The sequence below is a fragment of the Pan paniscus genome, chromosome 1, assembly GCF_029289425.2.
Source record: "Pan paniscus chromosome 1, NHGRI_mPanPan1-v2.0_pri, whole genome shotgun sequence".
Taxonomy (NCBI): Eukaryota; Metazoa; Chordata; class Mammalia; order Primates; family Hominidae; genus Pan; species Pan paniscus.
Window position 1 is genome coordinate 98,702,236 of NC_073249.2, and position 25,983 is coordinate 98,728,218.

At 44.5% G+C, this 25,983-nt stretch overlaps 1 protein-coding gene across 11 annotated transcripts in view; it reads right to left on the reverse strand.

Moving 5' to 3' along the window:
* Positions 1-621: 621 nt before the first annotated feature.
* The window catches only part of GABPB2 (GA binding protein transcription factor subunit beta 2), a 60,358-nt gene continuing 34,996 nt past the window's right edge, over positions 622-25,983 (reverse strand). For 6 of the 11 annotated variants that reach the window (XM_034935168.3, XM_034935163.3, XM_008970432.6 and 3 more), the window contains 3 exons: positions 24,158-24,343; positions 13,842-13,966; positions 5,798-13,401 (listed from right to left, as the gene is read on the reverse strand). In XM_034935168.3, coding sequence (XP_034791059.3) covers positions 13,102-13,401; positions 13,842-13,966; positions 24,158-24,343 — 611 coding nt within the window. In that variant the 3' untranslated portion in view covers positions 5,798-13,101. Of the gene's footprint in view, positions 2,764-5,797; positions 13,402-13,841; positions 13,967-24,157; positions 24,344-25,983 lie in introns of those variants that run through there. The other 5 variants (XM_063605439.1, XM_034935152.3, XM_034935139.3 and 2 more) reach the window with 1 other exon arrangement.

Sequence of the window (25,983 nt, forward strand, 5' to 3'; positions counted from 1 at the left end):
GCAGATTTTGGGTTGCATGAGGGATAGGCTACAAAAAACAGCAAAGTATTCGTCCCTGTTGGAGGCAAGGGTCTGCCCCCAGCTCTTACTTCAGGAGCGGCCCCCACGGAGAGCGGGACGGGGGACGAGAGCGCGCGCGGCGTCACACGCACGCTTAGCCACCCCCCAAGAAGCCGCCGCCGCGCTCAAGCTCCGCGCGCTCAGGACCAGGTAGCGTGTAGCTGTCGTGAAGCTCCCTTTGCTCCGGTTGGGACTGGCTGCGGATACCTGTCCGTTATCCCCGGCACCAATGAGAGGGACGAACAGGACCACCTGCACCGCCCACCACCCTCGCTAACAACGCTTTAAGGCCTAACTCAGGCGGCAGCTGGTGCGAATTTACAAATCGGGTTTTTCACCCCCGCGTGGCTGCAATGTCCGCCCAGTTCGAGCCCCACATTCTCCCGCTGGCTCCGCCTGGGGTCGGGCCAACTCTTGCTGCTAAGGAAGCCTCACCAGTCCCCTTCCCGTTTGCTACCTAAATGTCCTCGGCGGGAAACTGCTGAGAACAATTTGGGGAAGCCTGAACTTGTTCCTAGTTCCGCGCTTTATTACTTGTGATCATGACTGGTCAAAACTCCGCCCGGAGCCTCCATTTGTTCATCTGAAAAATGGGGTTGAGAAGCTCAAGTACCAGAATGTGAAAACGCTTTCTAAAGGCGAAGGCATGGTATCTTGTGAGATAGTAATTCCTTCAAACTCACGCATAGGCTATTCCTATTCCTAACTTTGCGATCTGCTTTCACTAGGCAATCCCTTTCCCTTTGTATCCTTATAATTTTCACCTATAGATTTTACCCCCAGGGTTTTTTAATGCCCTCTGAACATTATTTCCATTTCAGTTAAGCTTGTCTGGCCAAATTTGGTTGTCCTCCAGAGTCTGACCTGTTTTTGCTTGGCGCTTGTTTCACCAGGTTGAAGTGGTCCTTTAGGTCTCAGTTTTTCCCGTATGGGGTGCCTTACTTAAACCAAGGTGCCTCGGGGCCAGTGCTAGTTTCCTAGATACTGGAGGAAAGCAAGCAAGGAAGGAGTAGAGAATCCAGTCACTTGACTTCATTATCCTCTTCAAACCGAAATTTTAAAGGAAGGACAAGGAAAAGTTTCAAGGCTGCAGCCTTTCACAGTCCTCTGAGGGACAAAACTCAAATATAGTTCTTGCCTTGAAGGTGGTCACAAACAAAAAGGGTAAATGATCCTAAGGTTTAAATATAGACCTAAAAGAGATATATACAATGGAAATTTAATCTTGTAATTCTTTGCAGGCAGCAGTAATTTATAGGTTAAAGTCCTGGTTGTAGTTTAATTATAAAATATGTTCTTTTATTAGTATTTATCACTATGGTGACTTCTTTAGCCAAAGAGTATCTAAACTGAACTCTCAGAGCTAACAGAAGTAACTATGTTGCAGTGAGAGCAACAGTCCTGGGTCTCTACCTCTTGTTTTCTATGTGACCTTGGCAATTCAACCAACATCTTTGAGGCTGTTTTTTTGGTAAGGAATGAAAAGAACATATGGCAACAGGGATTTGTAAAGTACCGTATAAATATATATATTTAAATTAAGTGCTTTGTGGGAAAATTATTTGCCCAAAATAAAGCAGACTTCTACCAAGTATGCAGTTCATTAATACAGATACCTCTCCCTGATAGAGTAGTGAATAATAAATTAAGAGGATGAATTAAAGTAAATTTTCCCTGACAATAGAAGGATAAATATGACCTCAAGGAATCTGCTAATACTCTTTTTTTAAAAATCATACCATTAGCTCAGTTTTTGTCTTTAGGAAAACCAGAATGTGCCAACGGGAGGATAGCATCATCATCCTCAGGGATTTCTAAGCTGATTTCTCAGAGGCATCCTGGGAGGTTATGGAGAAACCAGGGCCCCAGCAGACAGATTCCATCAGTTTGTGTAAGGCTTTGGGGACTTGAATCACAGAAGGTTCCACAGTCACAGAGCTTGAAAAGCTGTTCAGCATCTTGGGTTCTTTGGGGGCTAAGTCACAGGGGCCTGAGATATTATTGTCTCTCAGGTTTTTAACTCCTTGATGTCACTGTCCCATCCATGAGAACCACACAGGTATGCGTCACTCTCTGCTACTTAATCCAGCAGTTGACCCTTCAGAACTGTTGGCTCATAAGAATATAAGGTTATATGTATGAGAGTAAGGTTCAAGTACATGGATAAAATATGAAGCCTGTAAATCTAAAAGATCACCTACCTTTACCAGGTGTATCAGACAGGGTCCCAACAGGAAATAACATTCTCAAAATAATGAAGGGCTATTTTGAAAGGTATGGGCAAAGGATAGGTCAGTAACTGGAGGCTAATAACTGTATTAGGCCTAAAAGGATAAAAGGAGTTATTAGTTTCTAGGTCCTGGAGGGGGAGAGTGCCTTGAGAGAAGCAGTGACTTTTTTTTTTTTTTTGCGATACAGTTGCTGGAGTGCAGTGGTGTGATCTTAGCTCACCAAAACCTCCGCCTCCCAGGTTCAAGTGATTTTCGTGCCTCAGCTTTCCGAGTAGCTGAGATTACAGGAGTGCACCACTGCGCCTGGCAGATGTCAATACATCGACTTCAGTCTTTTCTCTTCCCCCAGTCTCCTGTCAGGGCTCCCTATTGGCTGAATCCAACTGGAGGCCAAAGCACAGGAAGCCCATTGATGTTCATATAGGTCAGTCTCCCAGGACAGAGAACAGGCTACAGAATAGAGGAGTGTAATCTGGAAGGAAAGAAAGAAAACATCCAGCATACCTGGAGATGAAGACCCTATTCATTCCCCACAAGAGAGATTATTTTTTACTCTTCTTGCTCAAGTATTGCTGGCCAGAAACTCTATGCAGATACCCCCAAATTAGTTTTGGAGCAAAATGTACTTTGGGGAGCTTATAGGAAATGCTGCTTGGATCATATTTTTCTTCTCAGTTTCTTTTTTTTTTTTTTTGAGACGGAGTCTTGCTCTGTCGCCCAGGCTGGAGTGCAGTGGCGCAATCTCGGCTCTCTCCGCTCACTGCAATCTCTGCCTCCTGGGTTCAAGCCTCCTGCCTCAGCCTCCCGAGTAGCTGGGATTACAGGGATGTGCCACCATGCCTGGCTAATTTTTGTATTTTCAGTAGAGATGGGGTTTCACCATGTTGGCCAGGCTGGTCTCGAACTCCCAACCTCAGGTGATCTGCCCGAGTTTGGCTTTTTTTTTTTTTTTTTTCAAGATAGTGTCTCACTCTGTCACCCAGGCTGGAGTGCAGTGGTGCAACTGCGGCTCACTGCAAGCTCCGCCTCCTGCCTCAGCCTCCTGAGTAGCTGGGACTACAGGCGCCTGCCACCACACCCAGTTAATTTTTGTGTTTTTAGTAGAGACAGGTTTTCACCATGTTAGCCAGGATGGTCTCAATTTCCTGACCTCGTGATCCGCCGGCCTTGGCCTCCCAAAGTGCTGGGATTACAGGCCACGGCACCCGGCCCTCAGTTTCTTAAATGCAAATCTGAGATGAATTAAGCTGCCCAAGGCTAGTGAATAAAATAGCATTCTGACAAAAGGGAAATCACAGAGGAAAGTACACTAATTAACTCAATGTAGAAACTGTAGTTTTAGAAAGAACAATTTTAGCCAGGGTGCCATGGCTCACGCCTGTAATTCCAACAGTTTGGGAAGGTAAGGCAGGTGGATCCCTTGAGCTCAGGAGTTCAAGACCAGCCTGGGCAACATGGTGAAACCCTGTCTCTACCAAAAATACAAAAATTAGCCAGGCATGGTGGTGTGCACCTGTAGTCCCAGCTTCTCAGTAGGCTGAGGTGGAGGATTGCTTGAGACCTGGAGGTCGAAGGTCGAGGCTGCAGTGAGCCAAGATCATGCCACTGCACTCCAGCCTGGGCAAGAGTGAGACCCTGTCTTTAAAAAGAAAAAAAAAAGGACAATTTTTACAAGTGTGTGACTCTGCAAAGTCAACCTACTTTTACAACTATATGATGAGGATAATACTCACCTTACAAGATGGGTATTTATATGTATATGCAGAGTACCTAGCACATTGCCAGACATGTAGCAAAAGCTTAAAACATCGTGGCTATTGTTATTTATAATATTGGGCCCTTTCCCAAACTTTCCTTTCCTTTACAGCACTACCCTTAAATTTTAGGACTGGTTATAGGAGCAGACTGCAACCCCACACTTTTGTTCAGAAGTCTCCCATAGTCTTAACTTACTCAATTACCTATCAAATGTCTTGCACAAGCCTTACATAGGTGTAGTTATCACTGGGTTGCTCCCACTTCAGCCTTCACCTGTATTTTTTACCTATTGATCTCCTTGGAGTAGAGGGTTCTTTTTCACAGAGGAAGGAAGTCTTAGGAAAGTTGCCCTAGTTCATAATTTTTCCCATTACTTAAGACTATCACCCAGCCGGGCACGGTGGCTCACGCCTGTAATCCCAGCACTTTGGGAGGCCAGTGCGGGTGGATCACCTGAGGTCAGGAGTTCAAGACCAGCCTGGCCAACATGGTGAAACCCCGTCTCTACTAAAAATACAAAAATTAGCTGAGTGTAGTGGTGCATGCCTATAATCCCAGCTAATAGGGAAGCTGAGGCAGGAGAATCACTTGAACCTGGGAGGCAGAGGCTGCAGTGAGCCAAGATCATGCCACTGCACTCCAGCCTGGGCAACAGTGTGAGACTCTGTCTCAAAAAAAAAAAAAAAAAAAAAAAAATAGTATCACCCATCAGAGAACTCTAGGTTCCTATCTCTCTAGTTCCCTCCAACTTGCCCATCTTGATGATTTCTCTCACCAGGATTTAATTCAACAAGATTTTTAGTTCTTTGGTTCTTAAGGCTCCACAAGTTCCTGCTTTTTTTTCTGTCAGCACAGCCAAGACTATATATATTGCTAAAGTACCTGCCAGAATTACTTTCTATTACTTGAATATGTGCACAGCATTTGCTGACTATATGTATTTACCAAAAAGAAATTATCTACATGTACCCTAGTACATGGTAGGTGTCCAATTTCCTAAATATTGACTTTGATAACTTACTTGAGATTCCAGTCACTGAACACAGATGCTTATATGTCCTTAGCTTTGGACAGCCTCAAAGCTAATTTTGTAAAGAAAGGTATCCTTCTTGCCAACAAAACAGCTTTTCAGAACTCTATACACTAGATAGGATACCCATCTTGCTAGTCAAATTGGTCTGTTCACCCCTGGCTATCAATGGGGATTGTGCTACTATCAGACTGATCCTCCTATTTTTAAATATAAATGTGTGCTGATTTTGGACTAAGATAGCAGCAACCACCCTATTAACCAAGAATAGCTGAGAAGCTGGCAAAGTAAATCTACTCTTTCCAAGCACTCCTGAGCCTGATGTTTTTCCCCATACGTCTCAGCATTGACTTTACTCCCACACAAGGCACATAATCATTTTCTTCAGCTACTTTTCTCCTCCCTTGGTTGTTTGCTTTTAGGGAAGGGAGTGGGGAATGAGATAAAGAAGGAAAATGTACATTTAACAAGCTGGTCAAAAGCTCTCCTCATTCTCATTTCATTTCTTACCTCAACTTGCTCTGCCTGTCAAGAATACCAGGCTGAGGAGCGGTGGATAAGGAAAAGGCAATGGCCATGCATGGGTTAGTAGATCTATACCCCTCCCCCTTCAGTTAGCTCAGTTGGACAGGGAAAATGAGCTCTGTGGTTCACCTGTCATTAGAGAATAGATACAAATTTTGCCCAGGAGATGAAAACAAATTCAATGACACCCTGAAATGGTCGGCTTTGACATTTTATTGAGAAACATTTTTATTTTAAATGATAGTACAAAAACTGTATATATAATATAGATCTGTATAAGTATATATACATACAAATGCTCATACACACATATACACACAAACTTGCTCATCAGAATAAAACCCTAAATAAAGAAGTATATTTAAGTTTTTCTAAAAATACGCTGTACATAAAGCTGTCAGACAACCTGAAAAACTGAGGACATTGTGAGAACAGTCTGGGTGCATCCCCCACACACACACCTGCCGCAGTACACACACAAATGGCCTTGACAGAAGGAGAGCACATGGGGCAAGGTCAGGGAGAGAGCTGCTACCATCATTGTTGCTAGAACAAGATGTCTAAAGCCAACTAGAAAGCACAGGATATAGAAGGTGACCTAGATTAACTTTCAGAAACAAACCACCTCAGAATAAACAAAAAATATGTGGTAGGAAAGGAGGGGAACAGAGAGAGAAAAGACAAGGCCCAGAGATTAGAAATGACCTGCTAACTAAATTCGAATGCCTGGGAAAGCCTCAATGAGATAGGAACAATGGAATCACAAAAGCAGAAAAGGTAGGAGGAGGGGGAGATAGGGAATCACAATTTCCTGTCACTAACATGCCAAACTGCTACTGTAGAGTCTAGGAATGTCACCTCACCCCCTAATACTAAAGAGGCTAAAAAATAAGATAAAAATTTAAAAAGGGCAGCATCAGAGAATTAAAAAAAAATTGGCATAGGAAATAATAGTACTACTCAGAAGGGGTAGTACTTCTGAGATATAGTCACCACATAAAATAGAGAATAAGAGCCTAGAGTGCATACAGGTGGTCATCACATATAGTCCATTCTGAAGTTCCTTTTCTAGCTATCCAGAGATGGGTTTGCACAAGGAGTAGAGAAGAGGAAGCCTTCTCTAATAAATTAGGACAAAAACTGATTCCCACTCCATATTAAACTTTCAGGAAGAGTTCAGTAAATGCATCAAATTTTCCAGCTCTGGAGGTCTGTAATGATAGGAGAGAGCCACACAAGCTTTCTTAAAATGGTCATCATCATACTGGTGAGAAAAAAAAAAAAAAAAAAAAGAGGCTGGGCGTGGTGGCTCACACCTGTAATCCCAGCACTTTGGGAGGCCAAGGAGGGTGGATCACGAGGTCAGGAGTTCGAGACCAGCTTGGCCAATATGGTGAAATCCCGTCTGTACTAAAAATACAAAAATTAGCACGTGCCTGTAATCCCAGCTACTTGGGAGGCTGAGGCAGAAGAATCGCCTGAACCCGGGAGACAGAGGTTGCAATGAGCCAAGATCATGCCACTGCACTCCAGCCTGGGTGACAGAGAGAGACTCTGTTTAAAAAAAAAAAAAGAAAAGAAAAAAGAAAAAAAAATCATTTCTCAAACTGATATTTCTTTTTTTTCTTTTTCTTTCTTTCTTTTTTTTTTTTTTTTGTGAGCCACCACGCCCGGCCTCTTTTGTTTTTTTTTTTTTTTCTCACCAGTATGATGATGTGCCACTACCCCCGGCTAATTTTTGTATTTTTAGTAGAGACTGAGTTTCACCACGCTGGCCTGGCCTCAAGTGATCCTCCCATCTCGGCCTCCCAAAGTGCTGGGATTACAGGCGTGAGCCACCATGTCTGGCCAGCAGCTTTATTTTATTTTATTTTATTTATTTATTTTATTTTATTTTTTGAGACCGAGTCTCATTCTGTTGCCCAGGCGATCTGTTGCAGTGGGGCGATCTCAGCTCACTGCAAGCTCTGCCTCCTGGGTTCACGTCATTCTCCTGCCTCAGCCTCCCGAGTAGCTGGGACTACAGGCACCCACCACCACGCCTGGCTATTTTTTTGTATTTTTAGTAGGGCCGGGGTTTCACTGTGTTAGCCAGGATGGTCTCAATCTCCTGACCTCGTGATCCACCTGCCTTGGCCTCCCAAAGTGCTGAGATTACAGGCGTGAGCCACTGTGCCCGGCCAGCAGCTTTATTTTAAAGTAGACAACCATCCTAAGCTCGAAGTTTCTCTTGCTCAAGCACCAATTCTGATCCATTTGTCTGTTTTTTCTTTCTTTCCTTCTTTTTTTTTTTTTTTTTTTTGAGACAGAGTCTCGCTCTATTGCCCAGGCTGGAGTGCAGTGGCACAATCTCAGCTCACTGTAAACTCCACCTTTTGGGTTCAAGCAATTCTCCTGTTTCAGCCTCCAGAGTAGCTGGGACTACAGGCGTATGCCATCATGCCCAACTAATTTTTGTATTTTAGTAGAGACAGGGTTTTGCCATGTCGGCCAGGCTGGTCTCGAACTCCTGACCTCAAGTGATCTACCCACCTCAGCCTCCCAAAGTGCTGGGATTACAGGCGTGAGCCACCGTGCCCAGCCATTTTTGTCTGCTATTTGATTCTTAATAATCCAACCTTGCCAATAAGCCAGTTGGAATCCTCTAACCCAGAAGATCTAAGCAATATTTCCCCAACTTCCATGACTAATCCAGAAAGATATGCAAAGTCATGAAATGGTATTGCCATTAATGTATTCAATATTTAATTTCTAACTACTTCAAAGCATCCTCACCTGCCATTCTCTCCATGGCAATACAATTGGAGATCAAATCCTATTTCCCTTATCTGGGATGCCAAGAGGACTGTTCCGAGTAAATAAAAATCAATGCCTTTTTCTTACTTATTTTCAGATACCTCCATTCTCTCCCTCTCTACCCTAGCCTCTCCTCTAACAAACTGCCCTATCTCAGAGACCCATCATAAAAAATGACTTGGCCTGTATTAGAGATTTTGGGGGTTGGGGAGGTAGGAATGATAGCTTCTGCAGAAAGAACAATAAGATCTGCTAAAGAATTCCCCCAAAAAAGTGGTGACTGTATAGTCAGAAGGGCATGTTGGATGGACATTCTCTGCCTTTAGTCAGTAGCCACCCCAGAGAGTGAGCTGGTTGGGCCTGAATATCATCTGCAGAGTTAACCTCCTTCCCCTTAATGGGCGAGGTGTGGGGGAAGAGGGATTAAAGTCAACATATGCACCGAGAACATAAATAAAAGACATCTAAAATGATACTTGGTTCCTCTATCGTTAAAGTAAGGCTCCGAAATCCCACACATAACAGCTTCTTGTTAGCACCTGGTTCCCAAAGGGACTCAGAAAAAATAAAAACATTGCAAACAGGAAAAGATTATTTGACAGCAGATAGAACAATTTCATCATCACCCTTACCTAGGCTACTCCCCCTCACATTTCCCTGTCATCCCCAACAGCCCAGAATATTCTCCAATCATCTGGGAAGTGTTAAGTACTCAGATCTGTGGAGAAAACAGATCTGTGGAGAAAACCTAGCTAAGGTGGCCAGTAGCCAAGGTTAATTTCCAAACTGATATTTTTGCCTATAAATCTCTAATAACCAATTCTGTTTGTTAAATTTGGTTTGGGGAGTTAAATTTTCAGTCTATTTTGAGACCCAAGTGATTCTGCTCCTCTGTAACACTGCAGCAAATTACTTCACTAATCAAGGTAAACAGAACCATGTTAACTGTCAGGTTTTTTCCAAATTAAAAATGCATGTTTTCCCCATGACTGCTAATTAAGAAAACCATATTCTAAACAGTCATTCGAATGTTTACTTGGCACATCTCCCTCTGGTTTCTTCTAATTTATAACAAAGCAAGCAAGTCTAGAATGATGAGGGCCCAGTTTCAAAGGCAATAACCTCTGTAACATAACCTGTTCATAACCTCTCTCTCTCCATCCATATTCCCTTTCTTTGGGAAAAACTCCATGCTGACATACAAAGAAAACCCAGCAGGTGGTCAGGCACAGTGGCTCACGCCTATAATCCCAGCACTTTGGGAGGTCGAGACAGGCGGATCACCTGAGGTCAGGAGTTCAAGACCAGCCCGACTAACATGGAGAAACCCCATCTCTACTAAAAATACAAAATTAGCCAGGCATTGTGGCGCATGCCTGTAGTCCCAGCTACTCGGGAGGCTGAGGCAGGAGAATCACTTGAACCCAGGAGGTAGAGGTTGCGGTGAGCCGAGATCACGCCATTGCACTCCAGCCTGGGCAACAAGAGCGAAACTCCGTCTCAAAAAAAAAAAAGAAAAAGAAAACCCAGCAGTTAAACACTTTCCAAAAGTGTCTGGGCAGAGGAAGTGTAGGCATAGTGGGAGAGAAAGGAAGAAGACAAAGTAGCCAGAATCTTTGGTTCTTTATGGCACTGACAGTTCTTATTCCCTTTGTCAACACACACTGAGCACCCTATAAGGCACAAAGCTCTGTAACAGACCCAAGCTTAAGGAAACAGAGCAATTTACTCATGCCAGATCAAAAGGAAATAAAACTAAACAACATCATCAGCATTTACCTCCGACCCCCTTTTTGTTGCACATAAGAGGATAAGATATAACCTCCACAGAAAAGCACAATATGTCCTAAATGACACTTAGAAAATTCAACAAAGTTTTATAAAATTAGAGTCTAGGCTGTGCGCGGGGTGGCTCACGCCTGTAATCTCAGCATTTTGGGAGGCCAAGGCGGGTGGATCACCTGAGGCCAGGAGTTCCAGACCAGCCTGACCAACATAGAGAAACCCTGTCTCTACTGAAAATACAAAATTAGCCAGGCGTGGTGGCGCGTGCCTGTAATCCCAGCTACTCGGGAGGCTGAGGCAGGAGAATAGCTTGAAACCGGGAGGTGGAAGTTGCAGTGAGTTGAGATCACACCATTGCACTCCAGCCTGGGCAACAAGAGCAAGACTCCGTCTCAAAAAAAAAAAAAAAAAAAAAAAAAGAGAGACTGAGCTTGACATTACATAAATGTTTGGAAACAAGTTGTTCTGACAAGAGACTACCCTCCTCACTGTAATTTTATGAAATCCAGTCAGAGCAAAGTTTATATGTCAAGACAGAGTTTCATAGCCCCTATAAGCCTTTTTCTGGCCACTTCCCAGCACTGTGGAAACACAGCCTGGATTTTGGTTTTATATATACTCCTCCCACATAAACAAGTTTTCTTTCTTTTCTATTTTTTTTTTTAATTGAGTTTCACTCTTGTTGCCCAGGTTGGAGTGCAATGGTGCCATCTCGGCTCACTGCAACTGCCGCCTCCTGGGTTCAAGCGATTCTCCTGCCTCAGCCTCCTGAGTAGCTGGGATTACAGGCATGTGCCACCACACCCAGCTAATTTTGTTTTGTTTTGTTTGTTTGAGACAGAGTCTCACTCTATCGCCCAGGCTGGAGTGCAGTGGCATGATCTTGGATCACTGCAACCTCTGTCACCTGGGTTCAAGTGATTCTACCGCCTCAGCCTCCCGAGTAGCTGGGATTCCAGGTGCCTGCCACCTCGCCAGGTAAATTTTTGTATTTTTAGTAGGGTTTCACCATCTCGGCCAGGCTGGTCTTGAACTCCTGACCTCATGATCCACCCGCCTCGGCCTCCCAAAGTGCTGGGATTACAGGCATGAGCTGCCGGGTCTGGCCCTAATTTTGTATTTTTAGTAGAGACAGGGTTTCTCCATGTTGGTCAGGCTGGTCTGGAACTCCCGACCTCAGGTGATCCACTCGCCTCAGCTTTCCAGTTCAGTTTTTAAAAACTCTATTTCAATTTCCTTTTTTTTTTTTTTTTTTTTGAGACAGAGTCTGGCTCTGTTGCCCAGGCTGGAGTGTAATGGTGCGATCTCAGCTCACTGCAACCTCCGCCTCCCGGGTTCAAGCGATTCTCCTGCCTCAGCCTCCCAAGTAGCTGGGATTACAGGCAGGTGCCACCACGCCCGGCTAATTTTTTGTATTTTTGTTTGTTTGTTTTGTTTTTTTGAGACGGAGTCTCACTGTGTCGCCAGGCTGGAGTGCAGTGGCACGATCTTGGCTCACTGCAACCTCCGCCTCCCAGGTTCAAGCAATTCTCCTGCCTCAGCCTCCCAAGTAACTGGGACTACAGGCGTGTGCCACTATGCCTGGGTAATTTTTGTATTTTTAATAGAGACGGGGTGTCACTATGTTGGCCAGGATGATCTTAATCTCTTGACCTTGTGATCCGCCCGCCTCTGCCTCCGAAAGTGCTGGGATTACAGGCGTGAGCCGCTGTGCCCGGCCAATTTTTTGTATTTTTAGTACAGATGGAGTTTCACCTTGTTAGCCAGGATGTTCTTGATCTGACCTCGTGATCCGCCCGCCTCGGCCTCCCAAAGTGTTGGGATTACAGGCGTGAGCCACCACGCCTGGCCTAGTTTCCTTTTTCCTTTGAGATACAGTCTTGCTCTGTCACTCAAGCCTGGAGAGCAGTGGTGCAACCATGGCTCACTGCAGTTTTGACCTCCAAGGCACAAGCGATCCTCCCACCTCAGCCTCCTGAGTAGCTGGAACCATAGGTGCCTGTCACCATACTTGGCTAATTTTTAAATTTTTTGTAGACACAGGTTTCTATGTTGCCCAGGCTCATCTCAAACTCCTGGACTCAAGCAATTCTCCCATTTCAACTTCCCAAAGTGTTGGGATTACAGGTGTGAGCCACCACACGCAGCTTATTTCAGTTTCTTACACAAGCATCTGAACTATAGACACATAATGGATAAGTATCTGTCAGACAATCAAAAATTTCTTCTCAGTGATGTGGTGGCATATGCCTGTCCTCCCAGCTACTCAGGAGGCTGCGCCCTGGAGGCGGAGGTTGCAGTGAGCCAAGATTGCACCACTGTACTCTAGCCTGGGTGACAGAGTCAGACCGTGTCTCAAAAAAAAAAAAAAGGGAAAATTCTCTTCAGTGAAATTAACTTAAGGTTGGGAGTTCCTGCTCCTTTAGAAATGGACTATATTCCTTTTCTCTCCCCCAAAGCTTGTCTAACCTCCCTTCCAATTGGTTTTTCCAACAGATACGCATCATAAATCTAAGGGGCATTTTCAGGTCACTTGATGGTATAATTATTAAAGGCATATATATTGGTGCATATATATTAGAAATGTTATCTTAAAATCTTTTGTGAGAAAGTCAGTTATTTAAAAAAAAAAATCAACCCACAACATGCAGTATTCTTTTACTTCTATGTTTAAAGCAATGATATGAGCTAAGAAATTTGGTCCTTATTCTTTTGGCCCCTCAGAAAAAATGTTCCCTAAATATGGCTTTGAATTTTCCAGTTGCACAGAGAAACTTCCTGAGCCCAAGCATTGTACCCTGCTATAGTTTTCTTCTTAAAGACACTCTTAGTTTTTATACAATGTTTGTCTTCTGTATATTTTCTTTTTTAAAAGAGGATTAATATGAACACAGTGCAAATTGTGGCCCTTGCATATTAAGATGAAACAGTTGCCATGGAAACTCTAGTGTGAGGCTCTGTGGTCCCTGCTGACCCAGTCACTTTTGTCTCTCTCTCTTCCAACTCCCCCTCTGTGACTACTACAGCATCTACCTCAGCCACCTCTTCAACCATGGTGAAATCAACTCCATTGGGCTGCTGTCGGGCTATGGCCTCCAGCTTAAGACGGTACTGTTCTGCTTCCTGCTCTTTCTTTAGGAGCTGGTGTCGGTATTCCTGGGCTCTTCGATTGGCCTCCTGGAGTTGTTGCTGTAGTAGCTCTCTTTCATTGCCTTCCTGTAAAAGTAAGCCATGTCACCACCAGGTAAATTCCTGATCATAAATTATCCAGACAGTAGACAAAAAGACAGGCCAGGAGCGGTGCCTCACACCTATAATCCAAGCACTTTGGGAGGCAGAGGTAGGCAGATTATCTGAGGTCAAGAGTTTGAGACCAACTTGGCCAACATGGTGAAACCCCGTCTCTACTAAAAATACAAAAATTAGCCAGGCATGGTGGCAGGTGCCTGTAATCCCAGCTACTCAGGAGGCTGAGGCATGAGAATCACTTGAGCCCAGGAGGCGGAGGTTGCAGTGAGCTGAGATCATGCCACTGTACTCCAGCCTGGGCAACACAGCAAGACTCCGTCTCAAAAAGAAAAAAGAAAAGATGAAGAAGGGTTCAGGCCTTAATAATTAAGGCTTTAAATTCTTTTCATCACTCCTAAAAACATTACCTTGCTTTCCTCCACACTGTTTGTCTTCTCTCCTATCCTTGGTTTCTTTGTTAGTGGCAACTTCTCTTCTTCTTCCTCTTTAATTACAGTCTCCTCTGCAACCTGACCAGCAGGTACAGTTAGAACTACAAGTCAAAGGACACCAATTTGAGGTGATGAATGCATAATAAAACAAAGAGGTTTTGCTTGCTTTTAATTAGAAAATAAACTAAAATATATTCTAGGTTGGGTACAGTGGTGTGTGCCTGTGGTCCTAGCTACTCAGGCAGCTGACTGGAGGACTTCTTGAGTCTAGGAGTTCAAGACTAGCCTAGACAACACAGCAAGACCCCATCTCAACAAAAAAGCAAAGAAAGAGAAAGTAAAATATATTCCTTGATATATTATTTTTAATATCTCTTTGAATTTTAGAATCAACAGGTAAGGCATGGCCCTTCAGAGAGAAACAAAAAGGATTAATAGAGCACTAAGAATGGCTCAAAAAGGAAGGGTATAGATTTGCAGGCTTGGAAGCCATGCAAGTAAGTCCCAAGTCTGAAGCTCTTATACGAAGGTGTCTGACTCTAGGTCACCTATGGCCAATTAGCTTATCAATTCGCCCAGAAATGGCAGGGCAAGGTGGCTCACACCTATAATTCTAGCATGTTGGGAGGCTAAGGTGGGAGGATCACTTGAGCCCAGGAGTTCAAGACCAGCTTGGGCAACATGGCAAACACTGTCTCCACAAAAAAAATACAAAAAATTAGCCAGGCATGGTGGAGCATGCCTGTAATTCCAGCTACTTGGGAGGCTGAAGTGGGAGGATCACCTGAGCCTGGGAAGTTGAGGCCATAGTGAGCCAAGAACTCGCGACTGCACTCCAGCCTGGGTGACAGAATGAGACCCTGTCTTAAAACAAACAAACAAACAAAAAAAACTGCAGAAATAATCTGTCAAAAGAAGGCCTGAAGTCTTTATATATTTTTGAGACCTCTAATAAAAGCCAATAGCCATTATCTGTACCTAAATTAATTCTCTTCTCATAGATAAGTGAGAGAAGAGTCAACACACACACAACACACATGACACACTACACATCTGTCAGAATGGCTAAAAGTTGTTTTTTTTTTTTTTTTTTTTTGAGATGGAATTTTGCTCTCGTTGCCCAGACTGGAGTGCAATGGCGTGATCTCTGGAGTGCAATGGCTAACTGCAACCTCCGCTTCCCGGTTTCAAGTGATCTCCTGCCTCAGCCTCCCAAATAGCTGGGATTACAGGCATGCCCCACTACACCCGGCTAATTCTGTATTTTTAGTAGAGACAGGGTTTCTCCGTGTTGGTCAGTCTGGTCTCGAACTCCCGACCTCATGTGATCCACCTGCCTTGGCCTCCCAAAGTGCTGGGATTACAGGCGTGAGCTACCACACCCGGCCTTTTTTTTTCGAGAAGTCTCACTCTGTAACCCAGGCTGGAGTGCAGTGGCACAATCTCAGCTCACTGTAACCCCTACCTCCTGGGTTCAAGCAATTCTCCTGCCTCAGCCTCCTGAGTAGCTGGGACTACAGGTGCATGCCATCACACACAGTTAATTTTTGTAGTTTTAATAGAGACGAGGTTTCTCCATGTTAGCCAGACTGGTCTCGAACTCCTGACCTCAGATATTCCACCTGCCTTGGCCTCCCAAAGTACTGGGATTACAGGTGTGAGCCACTGCGCCGGGCTAAAAGTTTTTTAAAAAGTGATGATACCAAATGCTGGAGAGGATGCAGACATACTGGATTATTCATAAATTGCTGGTGGGAATGTAAAATGGTACAGCCGCTCTAGAAAATAGTTTGGCAGGCTGGGTGCAGTGGCTCATGCCCTGTAATCCCAGCACTTTGGGGGGTCGAGGCAGGCGGACTGCCTGAGCTCAGGAGTTTGAGACCAGCCTGGCCAACATGGTGAAACCCCATCTCTACAAAAAATACAAAAATCAGCCGGGTGTGGTGGCACCTGCCTGTAATCCCAGCTACTCGGGAGGCTGAGGCAGGACAATCACTTGAACCTGGTATGCGGAGGTTGCTGTTAGCTGAGATAGTGCCACTGCACTCCAGCTTGGGTGACAGAGTGAGACTCCATTTGAAAAAAAAAAAAAAAGAAAATAGTTTGCCAGTTTCTTTCTTTCTTTCCTTCCTTCTTTTGAGACGGAGTTTCATTCTTATTATTCAGGCTGGAGTGCAATGGCGCGATCTTGGCTCACCGCAACCTCTGCCCCCAGTTCAAGCGATTCTCCTGCCTCAGTCTCCTGAGTAGCTGGGATTACAGGCATGTGCCACCACACCCGGCTAATTTTGTATTTTTAGTAGAGATGGGGTTTCTCCATGTTGGTCACGCTAGTCTCAAACTCCCGACCTCAGGTGATCCGCCCAAGTTTGGCAGTTTCTTAAAAAACAAAACAAAACACACACTTACCTTATGACCCAGCAATTGTACTCTCGGGCATTTATCCCAGAGAATAGAAAATTTATTTCCTACTTGTTTTTTTCTTGAGACGGAGTCTGGCTCCACCCAGGCCGGATTGGAGTGCAGTGCAATGATGCTGGCTCACTGCAACCTCCACCTCCCAGGTTCAAGTGATTCTCCTACCTCAGCCTCCCGAGTAGCTGGGATTACAGGTGCCTGCCACCACGCCTGACTAATTTTTGTACTTTTAGTAGAGATGGGGTTTTGCCATGTTGGGCAGGCTGGTCTCAAACTCCTGATCTCAGGTGATTCACCCACCTTTGCCTCCCAAAGTGCTGGGATTATAGGCTTGAGCCACCATGCCTGGCCTATTTCTCATTTGTTTTCTTTTCTTTTCTTTTGAGACAGAGTCTCGCTCTGTCTCCAGGTGGAGTACAGTGGCACAATCTCGGCTCACTGCAACCTCCACCTCCTGGGTTCAAGAGATTCTCCTGCCTCAGCCTCCCGAGTATCTGGGACTATAGGCACATGCCACCACACCCAGATAATTTTTGTATTTTTAGTAGAGATGTGGTTTCACCATATTGGCCAGGATGGTCTCGATCTCTTGACCTTGTGATCCATCCACCTCGGCCTCCCAAAGTGTGTGAGCCACTGAGCCCGGCCCTATTTCCCATTTTTTTATTTCCCATAAGAACCTGTAAACAATTATGGTGTTCATAATGCTTTATTTATTTATTTATTTATTTATTTATTATGAGACAGAGTCTCACTCTGTTACCCAGGTTGGTGTGCAGTGGCAGAATTATGTCTCACTGCAGCCTCAACCTCCTGGCCTCCAGTGACCCTCCCAAGTAGCTGGGACTACAGGCACACAAAAGCACGCCTGGCTAATATATATATTTTTTTTTTGTATTTTTTTTTAGAGATGGGTTTCGTCATATCGTCCAGGCTGATTTCAAACTCCTGGGCTTAAGCTATCTGCCAGCGTAGTCCTCCCAAAGTGCTGGGATTATAGGCATGAGCTACTGTGCCCAGCCAGTTTTATTTTTAGATAGCTGAAACTGGAAGCAGCTTAAATGTCCTTCACTGGGTAAATGGTTAAACAAACTGTGGTACATCCATATCATGGAATAATACTCAGCAATAAGAAGGAATGAAATATTGATTCAAACAACAACTTGGATGGGTATCAAGGGAATTATGCTGAAAGGAAAAAAGCCAATCTCAAAATCATGTATACTGTATGATTCCACTTATATAACATTATTGAAATGACAAAGTAGAGGATGGGCACGGTGGCTCATGCCTGTAATCCCAGCACTTTGGGAGGCCAAGGTGGGTGGATCACCTGAGGTCAGGAGTTCGAGACCAGCTTGGCCAACATGGCAAAACCCTGTCTCTACCAAAAATACAAAAAATTAGGTGGGCATGGTGGCATGTGCCGGTAATCCCAGCAATAGATTTCTCTGTATTATTTCTTAGAACTCTACTGAATCTTTAATGATCTAAAAATAAAAAGTTAAAAATTATATTTACGTTTTAGGATATATTATGATTATTTTAAAACAGAAGATTTGGCCAGACACGGTAGCTCATGCCTGTAATCACAGCATTTTTTTTTTTTGCAGTTGGAGTCTCCCTCTGTTGCCCAGGTTGGAGTGCAGTGGCGCGATCTCTGCTCACTGCAAGCTCCGCCTCCAGGGTTCACCCCATTCTCCTGACTCAGCCTCCGGAGTAGCAGGGACTACAGGTGCACGCCACCAGGCCTGGCTAATTTTTTTGTATTTTTAGTAGAGACAGGGTTTCACCACGTTAGCCAGGATGGTCTCGATCTCCTGACCTCATGATCTGTCCACCTCGGCCTCCCAAAGTGCTGGGATTACACGTGTGAGCCACCGCACCTGGCCAATCACAGCATTTTGGGAGGCCAAAGTGGGAGGAAAGCTTGAGTCTAGGAGTCTGAGACCAGCCTGGGAAGCTTAGCAAGACCTCATTTCTATTAAAAAAAAAAAATTGGGGGGCTAGGCGCAGTAGCTCATGCTTATAATCCCAACACTTTGGGGGCTGAGGTGGGCACATCACTAGGTCAAGAGATCAAGACCATCCTGGCCAACATGGTGAAACCCTGTCTCTACTAAAATACAAAAAAAAAAAATTAGCCAGGCATGGTGGTGCACACCTGTAGTCCCAGCTACTCAGGAGGCTGAGGCAGGGGAATCGCTTGAACCTGGGAGGCAGAGATTGCAGTGAGCCGAGACCATGCCACTGCACTCTAGCCTGGTGATAGAGCGAGACTCTGTCTCAAAAAGAAAAAAAAAAAATCGGGAGCTCCTTCCTTTTACCTCCTTGCACTCTTGAGAGCAAGATGGGTTACCAGCAGTTCTACTGGAGCCACCCACAAAAATTTGGCCAGGGTTCTTGCTCTTGTCATGTCTGCTCAAACCAGCATAGTGGGCGGGTACGGTGGCTCACACCTGTAATGCCAGTGCTTTGGGAGGCTGAGGCAGGCAGATCTTGAGGTCAGGAGTTCAAGACCCGCCTGACCAACATGGTGAAACCCTGTCTCTACTAAAAATACAAAAAATTAGCCGGGCGTGCTGGGAAACGCCTATAATTCTAGCTACTCAGGAGGCTGAGGCAGGAGAATCGCTTGAATCCGGGAGGCAGAGGTTGCAGTGAGCTGAGACCACACCATTGCACTCCAGCCTGGGCGACAGAGTGAGACTCTATCTCAAAAAACAAAAACAAAAACAACAACAAAAAGAAAAAATCAGCACAGTCTGATCCGGAAATATGGCCTCAATATATACCGCCAGCCTTTCCATCAGTACACGAAGGATATAGGTTTTTTTTTTTTTTTTTTGAGATGGAGTCTCGCTCTGTCACCCAGGCTGGAGTGCAGTGGCGTGATTTCGGCTCACTGCAACCTCCACCTCCCGGGTTCATGCCATTCTCCTGCCTCAGCCTCCCGAGTAGCTGGGACTATGGGCGCCCACCACCACGCCCGGCTAATTTTTGGTATTTTTAGTAGAGTCAGGGTTTCACCATGTTAGCCAGGATGGTCTCGATCTCCTGACCTCGTGATCCGCCCGCCTCGGCCTCCCAAAGTGCTGGGATTACAGGTGTGAGCCACTGCGCCCAGCCACAGGATATAGGTTTCATTAAATTGGACTAAGTGATCTCTCTTGAATGGATTATCCAAGGCATGCACCCAATGAAAAACCATGTTAGCTCTTCATATATGAAAATTAAAGGCCGGGCACAGTGGCTCATGCCTGTAATCCCAGCACTTTGGGAGGCCGAGGCAGGTGGGTCACAAGGTCAGGAGTTCGAGACCATGGTGAAATCCTGTCTCTACTAAAAATACAAAAATTAGGCCGGGCGCGGTGGCTCACACCTGTAATCCCAGCACTTTGGGAGGCTGAGGCGGGTGGATCACGAGGTCAGGAGATGGAGACCACGGTGAAACCCCGTCTCTACTAAAAATACAAAAAAAATTAGCCGGGCGCGGTGGCAGGCGCCTATAGTCCCAGCTACTCAGGAGGCTGAGGCAGGAGAATGGCGTCAACTCGGGAGGTGGAGCTTGCGGTGAGCCGAGATCACGCCACTGCACTCCAGCCTGGGTGACAGAGCGAGACTGTGTCTCAAAAAAAAAGAAAAAAAAGAAAAAAAAATTAGTGGGGGGTGGTGGTGGGCGCCTGTAATCCCAGCTACTCAGGAGGCTGAGGCTGGAGAATTGCTTGAACCCAGGAGGTGGAGGTTGCAGTGAGCCGAGATTGCGCCACTGCACTCTAGCCTGGGTGACAGAGCAAGACTCCGTCTCAAAAAAAAAAAAGAAAAAAAAAATTTCGGGAGCTGTAGCAGGAGGATCACTTGGGTCCTGAATATCAAGACTGCGGTAAGTCATGATCGTGCCACTGCACTCCAGGCTGGGGCCACCACATCCGGCTAATATTTGTATTTTTTTAGTAGACATGGGGTTTCACCGTGTTGGCAAGCTGGTCTTGAAATCCCGACCTCAAGCGCTCCTCCCGCCTCAGCCTCCCAAAGTGCTGGGATTACAGGTGTGAGCTACCATGTCCGGACAAAAATTTAAAAACAAAAACAAAAAAACAGAAGATTTACATAATCATTGGGGTTGGCAGATTTAAAAATTGGTTTGTATTTCTTTATAAACTCATCAACTGATGTCAGTGGAAAGCAGCTTAGATATATGTTGAGTAGAAATGGAAGTTTAGTCTGGGATTTAAATTTTTCTGCAGATAACTCATGAAATCTGTTTTCCTTCTTTGGGCCTTAAACATATTTGTAAAAAGTAGTGTAGGCTGAGCACAGTGGCTCATGCCTGTAATCCTAGAACTTTAGGAAGCCAAGGTAGAAGGACTGCTTGAGCCCAGGAGTTTGAGGCCAGGCTGGGTAACATAGGAAGACCTTGTCTCTACGAAAAAGTAAAAAATTAGCTGGGTGTGGTGGCTCGCACCTGTGGTCCTAGCTACTTGGGACTTGAGGTGGGAGGACTGCTTGAGCCTAGGAGGTTGAGGTTGCAGGGAGCTGAGATTGCACCTCTAAATAAATAAATACATAAATTTAAAAAATAAAAATAAAAAAGTAGTATAGTTTATTTAGGTAAAACCTCAATTCTATTCTTTTTCTCCAAAACAACTCAGTTTTCATTTATTTATTTCCGTTATAAGCAGAGTCTCTCACCTACCCAATGAGCCCTAAAAACTTAAAATGATAACTATGTTCACAAAAATATCAGCAATGCATAAATTAGAATTTATGATACCAAAGTTTGGATTATAATAAGTTTAATTCTTATCTTCCCATACTTTCTGATCCATCAGTTGAAATAATTAAAAAATTATAAATCCCAACACGGGCAACATAGTAAGACCCAGTCTGTACAAAAAATAAAAAAAGACCAGGGGTGGTGACTCACACCTGTAATCCCAGCACTTTGGGAGGCCAAGGCAGGCAGATCACTTGAGTTCAGGAGCTCGTGACCAGCCTGGCCAACATGGCGAAACCCTGTCTCTGCAAAAAAAAAAAAAAAAAAAATTAGCTGGGCATGGTGGCACATGACTGTAATCCCATCTACTCCGGTGGCTGAGGCAGGAGAATCACTTGAACCCGGAAGGTGGAGACTGCAGTGTGCCGAGATCACGCCACTGCAGTCCAGCCTGGGTGACAGACTGTGTCCCTGTCTAAAATTAAAAAAATAAAAAAATTAGCCAGGTGTGGTGGTGCATGCCTGTAGTCCCAGCTACTTGGGAGGCTGAGGTGAGAAGGTTGCTTGGGAAGTCGAGGCTGCAGTGCACCATAATCATGCCACTGCATTCTAGCCTGGGCAACAAAGAGAGATCCTATCTCAAAAACAAAAACAAAACAAACAAAAAAAAACTATAGGCCGGGTGTGGTGGCTCACGCTTGTAATTCCAGCACTTTGGGAGGCCGAGGAGGGTGGATCACGAGGTCAGGAGTTCGAGACCAGGCTGACCAACATAGTGAAACCCCGTCTCTACTAAAAATACAAAAAAATTAGCCGGGCGTGGTGGCACACACCTGTAATCCCAGCTACTCAGGAGGCTGAGGCAGGAGAATCCCTTGAACCCAGGAGGTGGAGGTTGCAGTGAGCCGAGATTGTGCCACTGCACTCCAGCCTGGAGTGACAGAGCAAGATTCTGACTCAAAAAAAAAAAAAAATATATATATATATATATATATTTGTATGTATATATATATTTGTGTATATATATATTTGTGTATATATATATTTGTGTATATATATATATTTGTGTGTATATATATATATAAATCCCCACAATCATTTAAGCCAAGTCAAAATTTTAGTGACATTAAGAAAGGAAATTATACCAGTACCCTTCGTTTCAACCTCCAATATACATTTTTATTTTTTAGAGACAATGTTTTGCTCTGTTGCCCAGGCTGGAGTGCAGTGGCATGATTATGGTAGCATACTGCGACCTTGAGCTCCTGGGCTCAACTGATCCTCCTGCCAAAACCTCCTGAGTAGTTGGGACTATAAGCACGTGCCATCAACCAGGCTATTTTTTAAAAAAATTGTGTAGAGATGAGGGGGTCTTGCTATGTTGCCCCAGCTGATTTGGAATTCTTGGCCTCAAGCAATCCTCCTGCCTTGGTCTCCCAAAGTGCTAGGATTACAGGATTACATACGTAAGCCATTGTGCCTGGCCAACCTCCAGTATTTTTAAGGCATGGAGTTGTAATGATGGGCTTCCTCTTTTCAAAAAATTTTAACTATGTCTTTTTTGAATAACTGATACATTAAATGATTAAAAACATCAAGACTATAAAAGCATATACATTGAAAAGCCTCCCACTCATCCTTAGTACCCAATTGCCCTCCCTGGAAGCAACTAATGTTATGCCTCAGTATACTAATGTATAGCCTCAGTCTGAACATAGCTGGGCATGGTGGCGTGGAACTGTAGCCCCAGCTTCTCAGGTGGCTGAGGCGGGAGGATAGCTTGAGCCCAGGAGGTCGAGGCTGCAGTGACCCATGATTGCACCACCACACACAAGCCTGGGTGACAGAACAAGACCCAGTTACACACACAAAAAAGAAAAAAGAACTGTTTAACCAAAAGGTACACACCATCACTGGGTGTGATGGCTCATACCTATAATCCCAGCACTCTGGGAGGCTTAGGCGGGAGGATCACTTGAGGTCTGGAGTTCAAGACCAGCCTGGCTAACATGGTAAAACCCTGTCTCTACTAAAAATACACAAAAATTAACTGGGCGTGTTGGTGTGCGCCTATAGTCCCAGCTACTCAGGAGGCTGAGGCACAAGAATTACTTGAACCAGGGAGCTGGAGGTTGCAGTGAGCCAAGATCCTGCCACTGCGCTCCAGCCTGGGCAACAAAGAGGAACTCCATCTCAAACAAACAAGCAAACAAAAAAACCCAAAGGTACATCTTTATGTACATCTTTAATACCTACAGATATTACCAATATCCTTTTTAGAGGATCCATTAATGTGCACTCTCACAAGTGATTTATAAGAGTGCTTGTTTCCCTATACCTTTAACAACATAGTGTTATAATGGTATGTCAGTACAGTATTTGCACTTCTCGTTATGAATGAAGTAGGTCGAAAATATTTTCTTTTTCTTTCTTTCCTTTTTTTTTAAAGACAGAGTCTCACTCTGTCATCCAGGCTGGTGTGCAGTAGCACAATCACGGCTCAGTACAGCCTCAACCTCCTGGGCTCAAGTGATCCTCCACTTCAGCCTCCTGAGTAGCTGGGACTATAGGCGTGCGCCACCATGCCTGGCTAATTTTTGTATTTTTAGTAGAGATGGGGTTTTGCTATTTTGGCCAGGCTGGTCTTGAACTCCTGCTCTCAAGTGATCCTCCTGCGTCAGCCTCCCAAAGTGCTGGGATTACAGCCGTGAGCCGCCTCACCCAGCTATTTTCATATTTTTAAGAGCCATCAGGGCCGGGCGCGGTGAACCCGGGTGCGTGAACCCGGGAGGCGGAGCCTGCAGTGAGCTGAGATTGCGCCACTGCACTCCAGCCTGGGTGAGAGAGTGAGAATCCCTTCTGAAGAAAAAAAAAAAAAAGAGCCATCAGTACATTTTTTTTCTGTGAACTATTGGTTCATATTATTTGTTATTTTTTCCACCAGACCAACTGGTTTTTACTACAGATTTTATACATATTAGGCAATTAGCTTTTGCCAGTCTGGTTCCGTTTCTTTTTCTTTTTCAGAGCTTCTTTGCCCCAACTTGCATCTGGCAATCTCCCACTTCCACTATTTGTCTTAATGCCTCATTTTTAGGTGAGTATGGAGTATCTAAAATATCTTTTAATAAACAATTGTCTACAAGAGATAACTCACCTTGCTGTCCATCTTGCACAGTTACAATAAATGGCTGGCCAATGCCTCCAGTAGGGATTGAAGTTTGGATATTACCCAGAGGGACTCCATCAGTCACTATGGTGATGACCCTCTGGCCTCCACTCCCCATTACTTGCTGGATTGATGAGTCAACGGAATTTCCTTCTATAATTTCCTCTGAATTGGCTAGAGATGACAAAAGCAAATTTAAAATTTCAGCTTTTTAAAAACATAGGAGTATAGCAATTTCAACCTCCTTGAACCTGACAACATTCAGGGAGAGGAACATTTGAAAAAAAAAAGTGAGATTCAACAGTTCGCAAAAGGTTTTGTGAACAATGCTAAGTCAGAGGAGAAAAGAAAACAGAATGCATTAGAACAGTATTTTGTAAAATGTGTTCACTGAGGTATTAATAACTTTCACTAAAGATGGATTCTATGTATAAATATGTTTTCAAAATTCTGGTTTAAACATGCTTAAACTTTTTTGTTTTGTAGGAGTATCAGAGACTTCAATAGGCTAATAAACATTGTGATTTTCCAACAGGGTGTGATTCTCCAACAGAGTATAAGATACTCTGTTTCGGCTGGGCACAGTGGCTCACGCCTGTAATCTCAGCACTTTGGGAGGCCAAGATGGGCGAATCACTTGAGGCCAGGAGTTAGAGACCAGCCTGGCCAACATGGCAAAACCCTGTCTCTACTAAAAGTACAAAAATTAGTCAGGCATGGTGGCACGTGCCTGTAGTTCCAGCTACTTTGGAGGCTGAGGCACAAGAATCGCTTGAGCCTGGGAGGCAGAGGTTGCAGTGAGTCGAGATGGAGCCACTGCACTCCAGCCTGAGCGACAGAGCGAGACTCTGTCTCAAAAAACAAACAAAAAAACCAGATATGCTGTTTCCCCAACATATTTGATATTGGAACCCTTTTTTTTTTCAGAAAGTATCTTGAAAGTCTAAAATGGCTGGGCACGGTGGCTCACGCCTGTAATCCCAGCACTTTGGGAGGCCGAGGTGGGCAGATCACCTGAGGTCAGGGGTTCGAGACCAGCCTGGCCAACATGGTGAGACCCCATCTCTACTAAAAATACAAAAATTAGCTGGGCGTCTTGGTGGGCGCCTGTAATCCCAGCTACTTGGAAGGCTGAGGCAGGGGAATTGCTTGAACCTGGGAGGCGGAGGTTGCAGTGAGCAAAGATCACGCCATTGCACTCCAGCCTGGGTGACAAGAGCGAGATTCCATCTCAAAAAAAAAAAAACAATCTAAAATAACCATAAATTACAGTAGATCATTTCTATAAGAAAACAGGGATATTTAATAGTGAATTCACAGAATAATATGTGAAGTAGTCAAAATATTGAAGTTTGATAGACAAAAATGTTAGGTGGCTTTTTTCATCTGATAAATCAAGAATAATAGCTGGCTGGGTATGGTGGCTCACGCCCATAATCCCAGCACTTTGGGAGGCCACGGCAGGAGGACTGCTTGAGGCTGGGAGTTGAAGACCAGCCTGAGCAGTGAGACCATCCCCCCAAATTTGAAAAATTAATTGAGCGTGGTGGCATGCACCTTTAGTCCTAGCTACTCAGGAGGCTGATGTGGGAGGATCACTTGAGCCCAGAAGTTCAAGCTGCAGTGAGCTCTGATTGTGCCACTGCACTCCAGCCTGGGTGACAGAATAACAGAATAAGATCCTGTCTATATCAAAAGAAACCCCAAACATATATATATATATGTTTATATTAAATGTATATCAAATATATATACATTTGTATATATATTTGATATATATTTGTATATATACATATATGTATATTTGTATATAC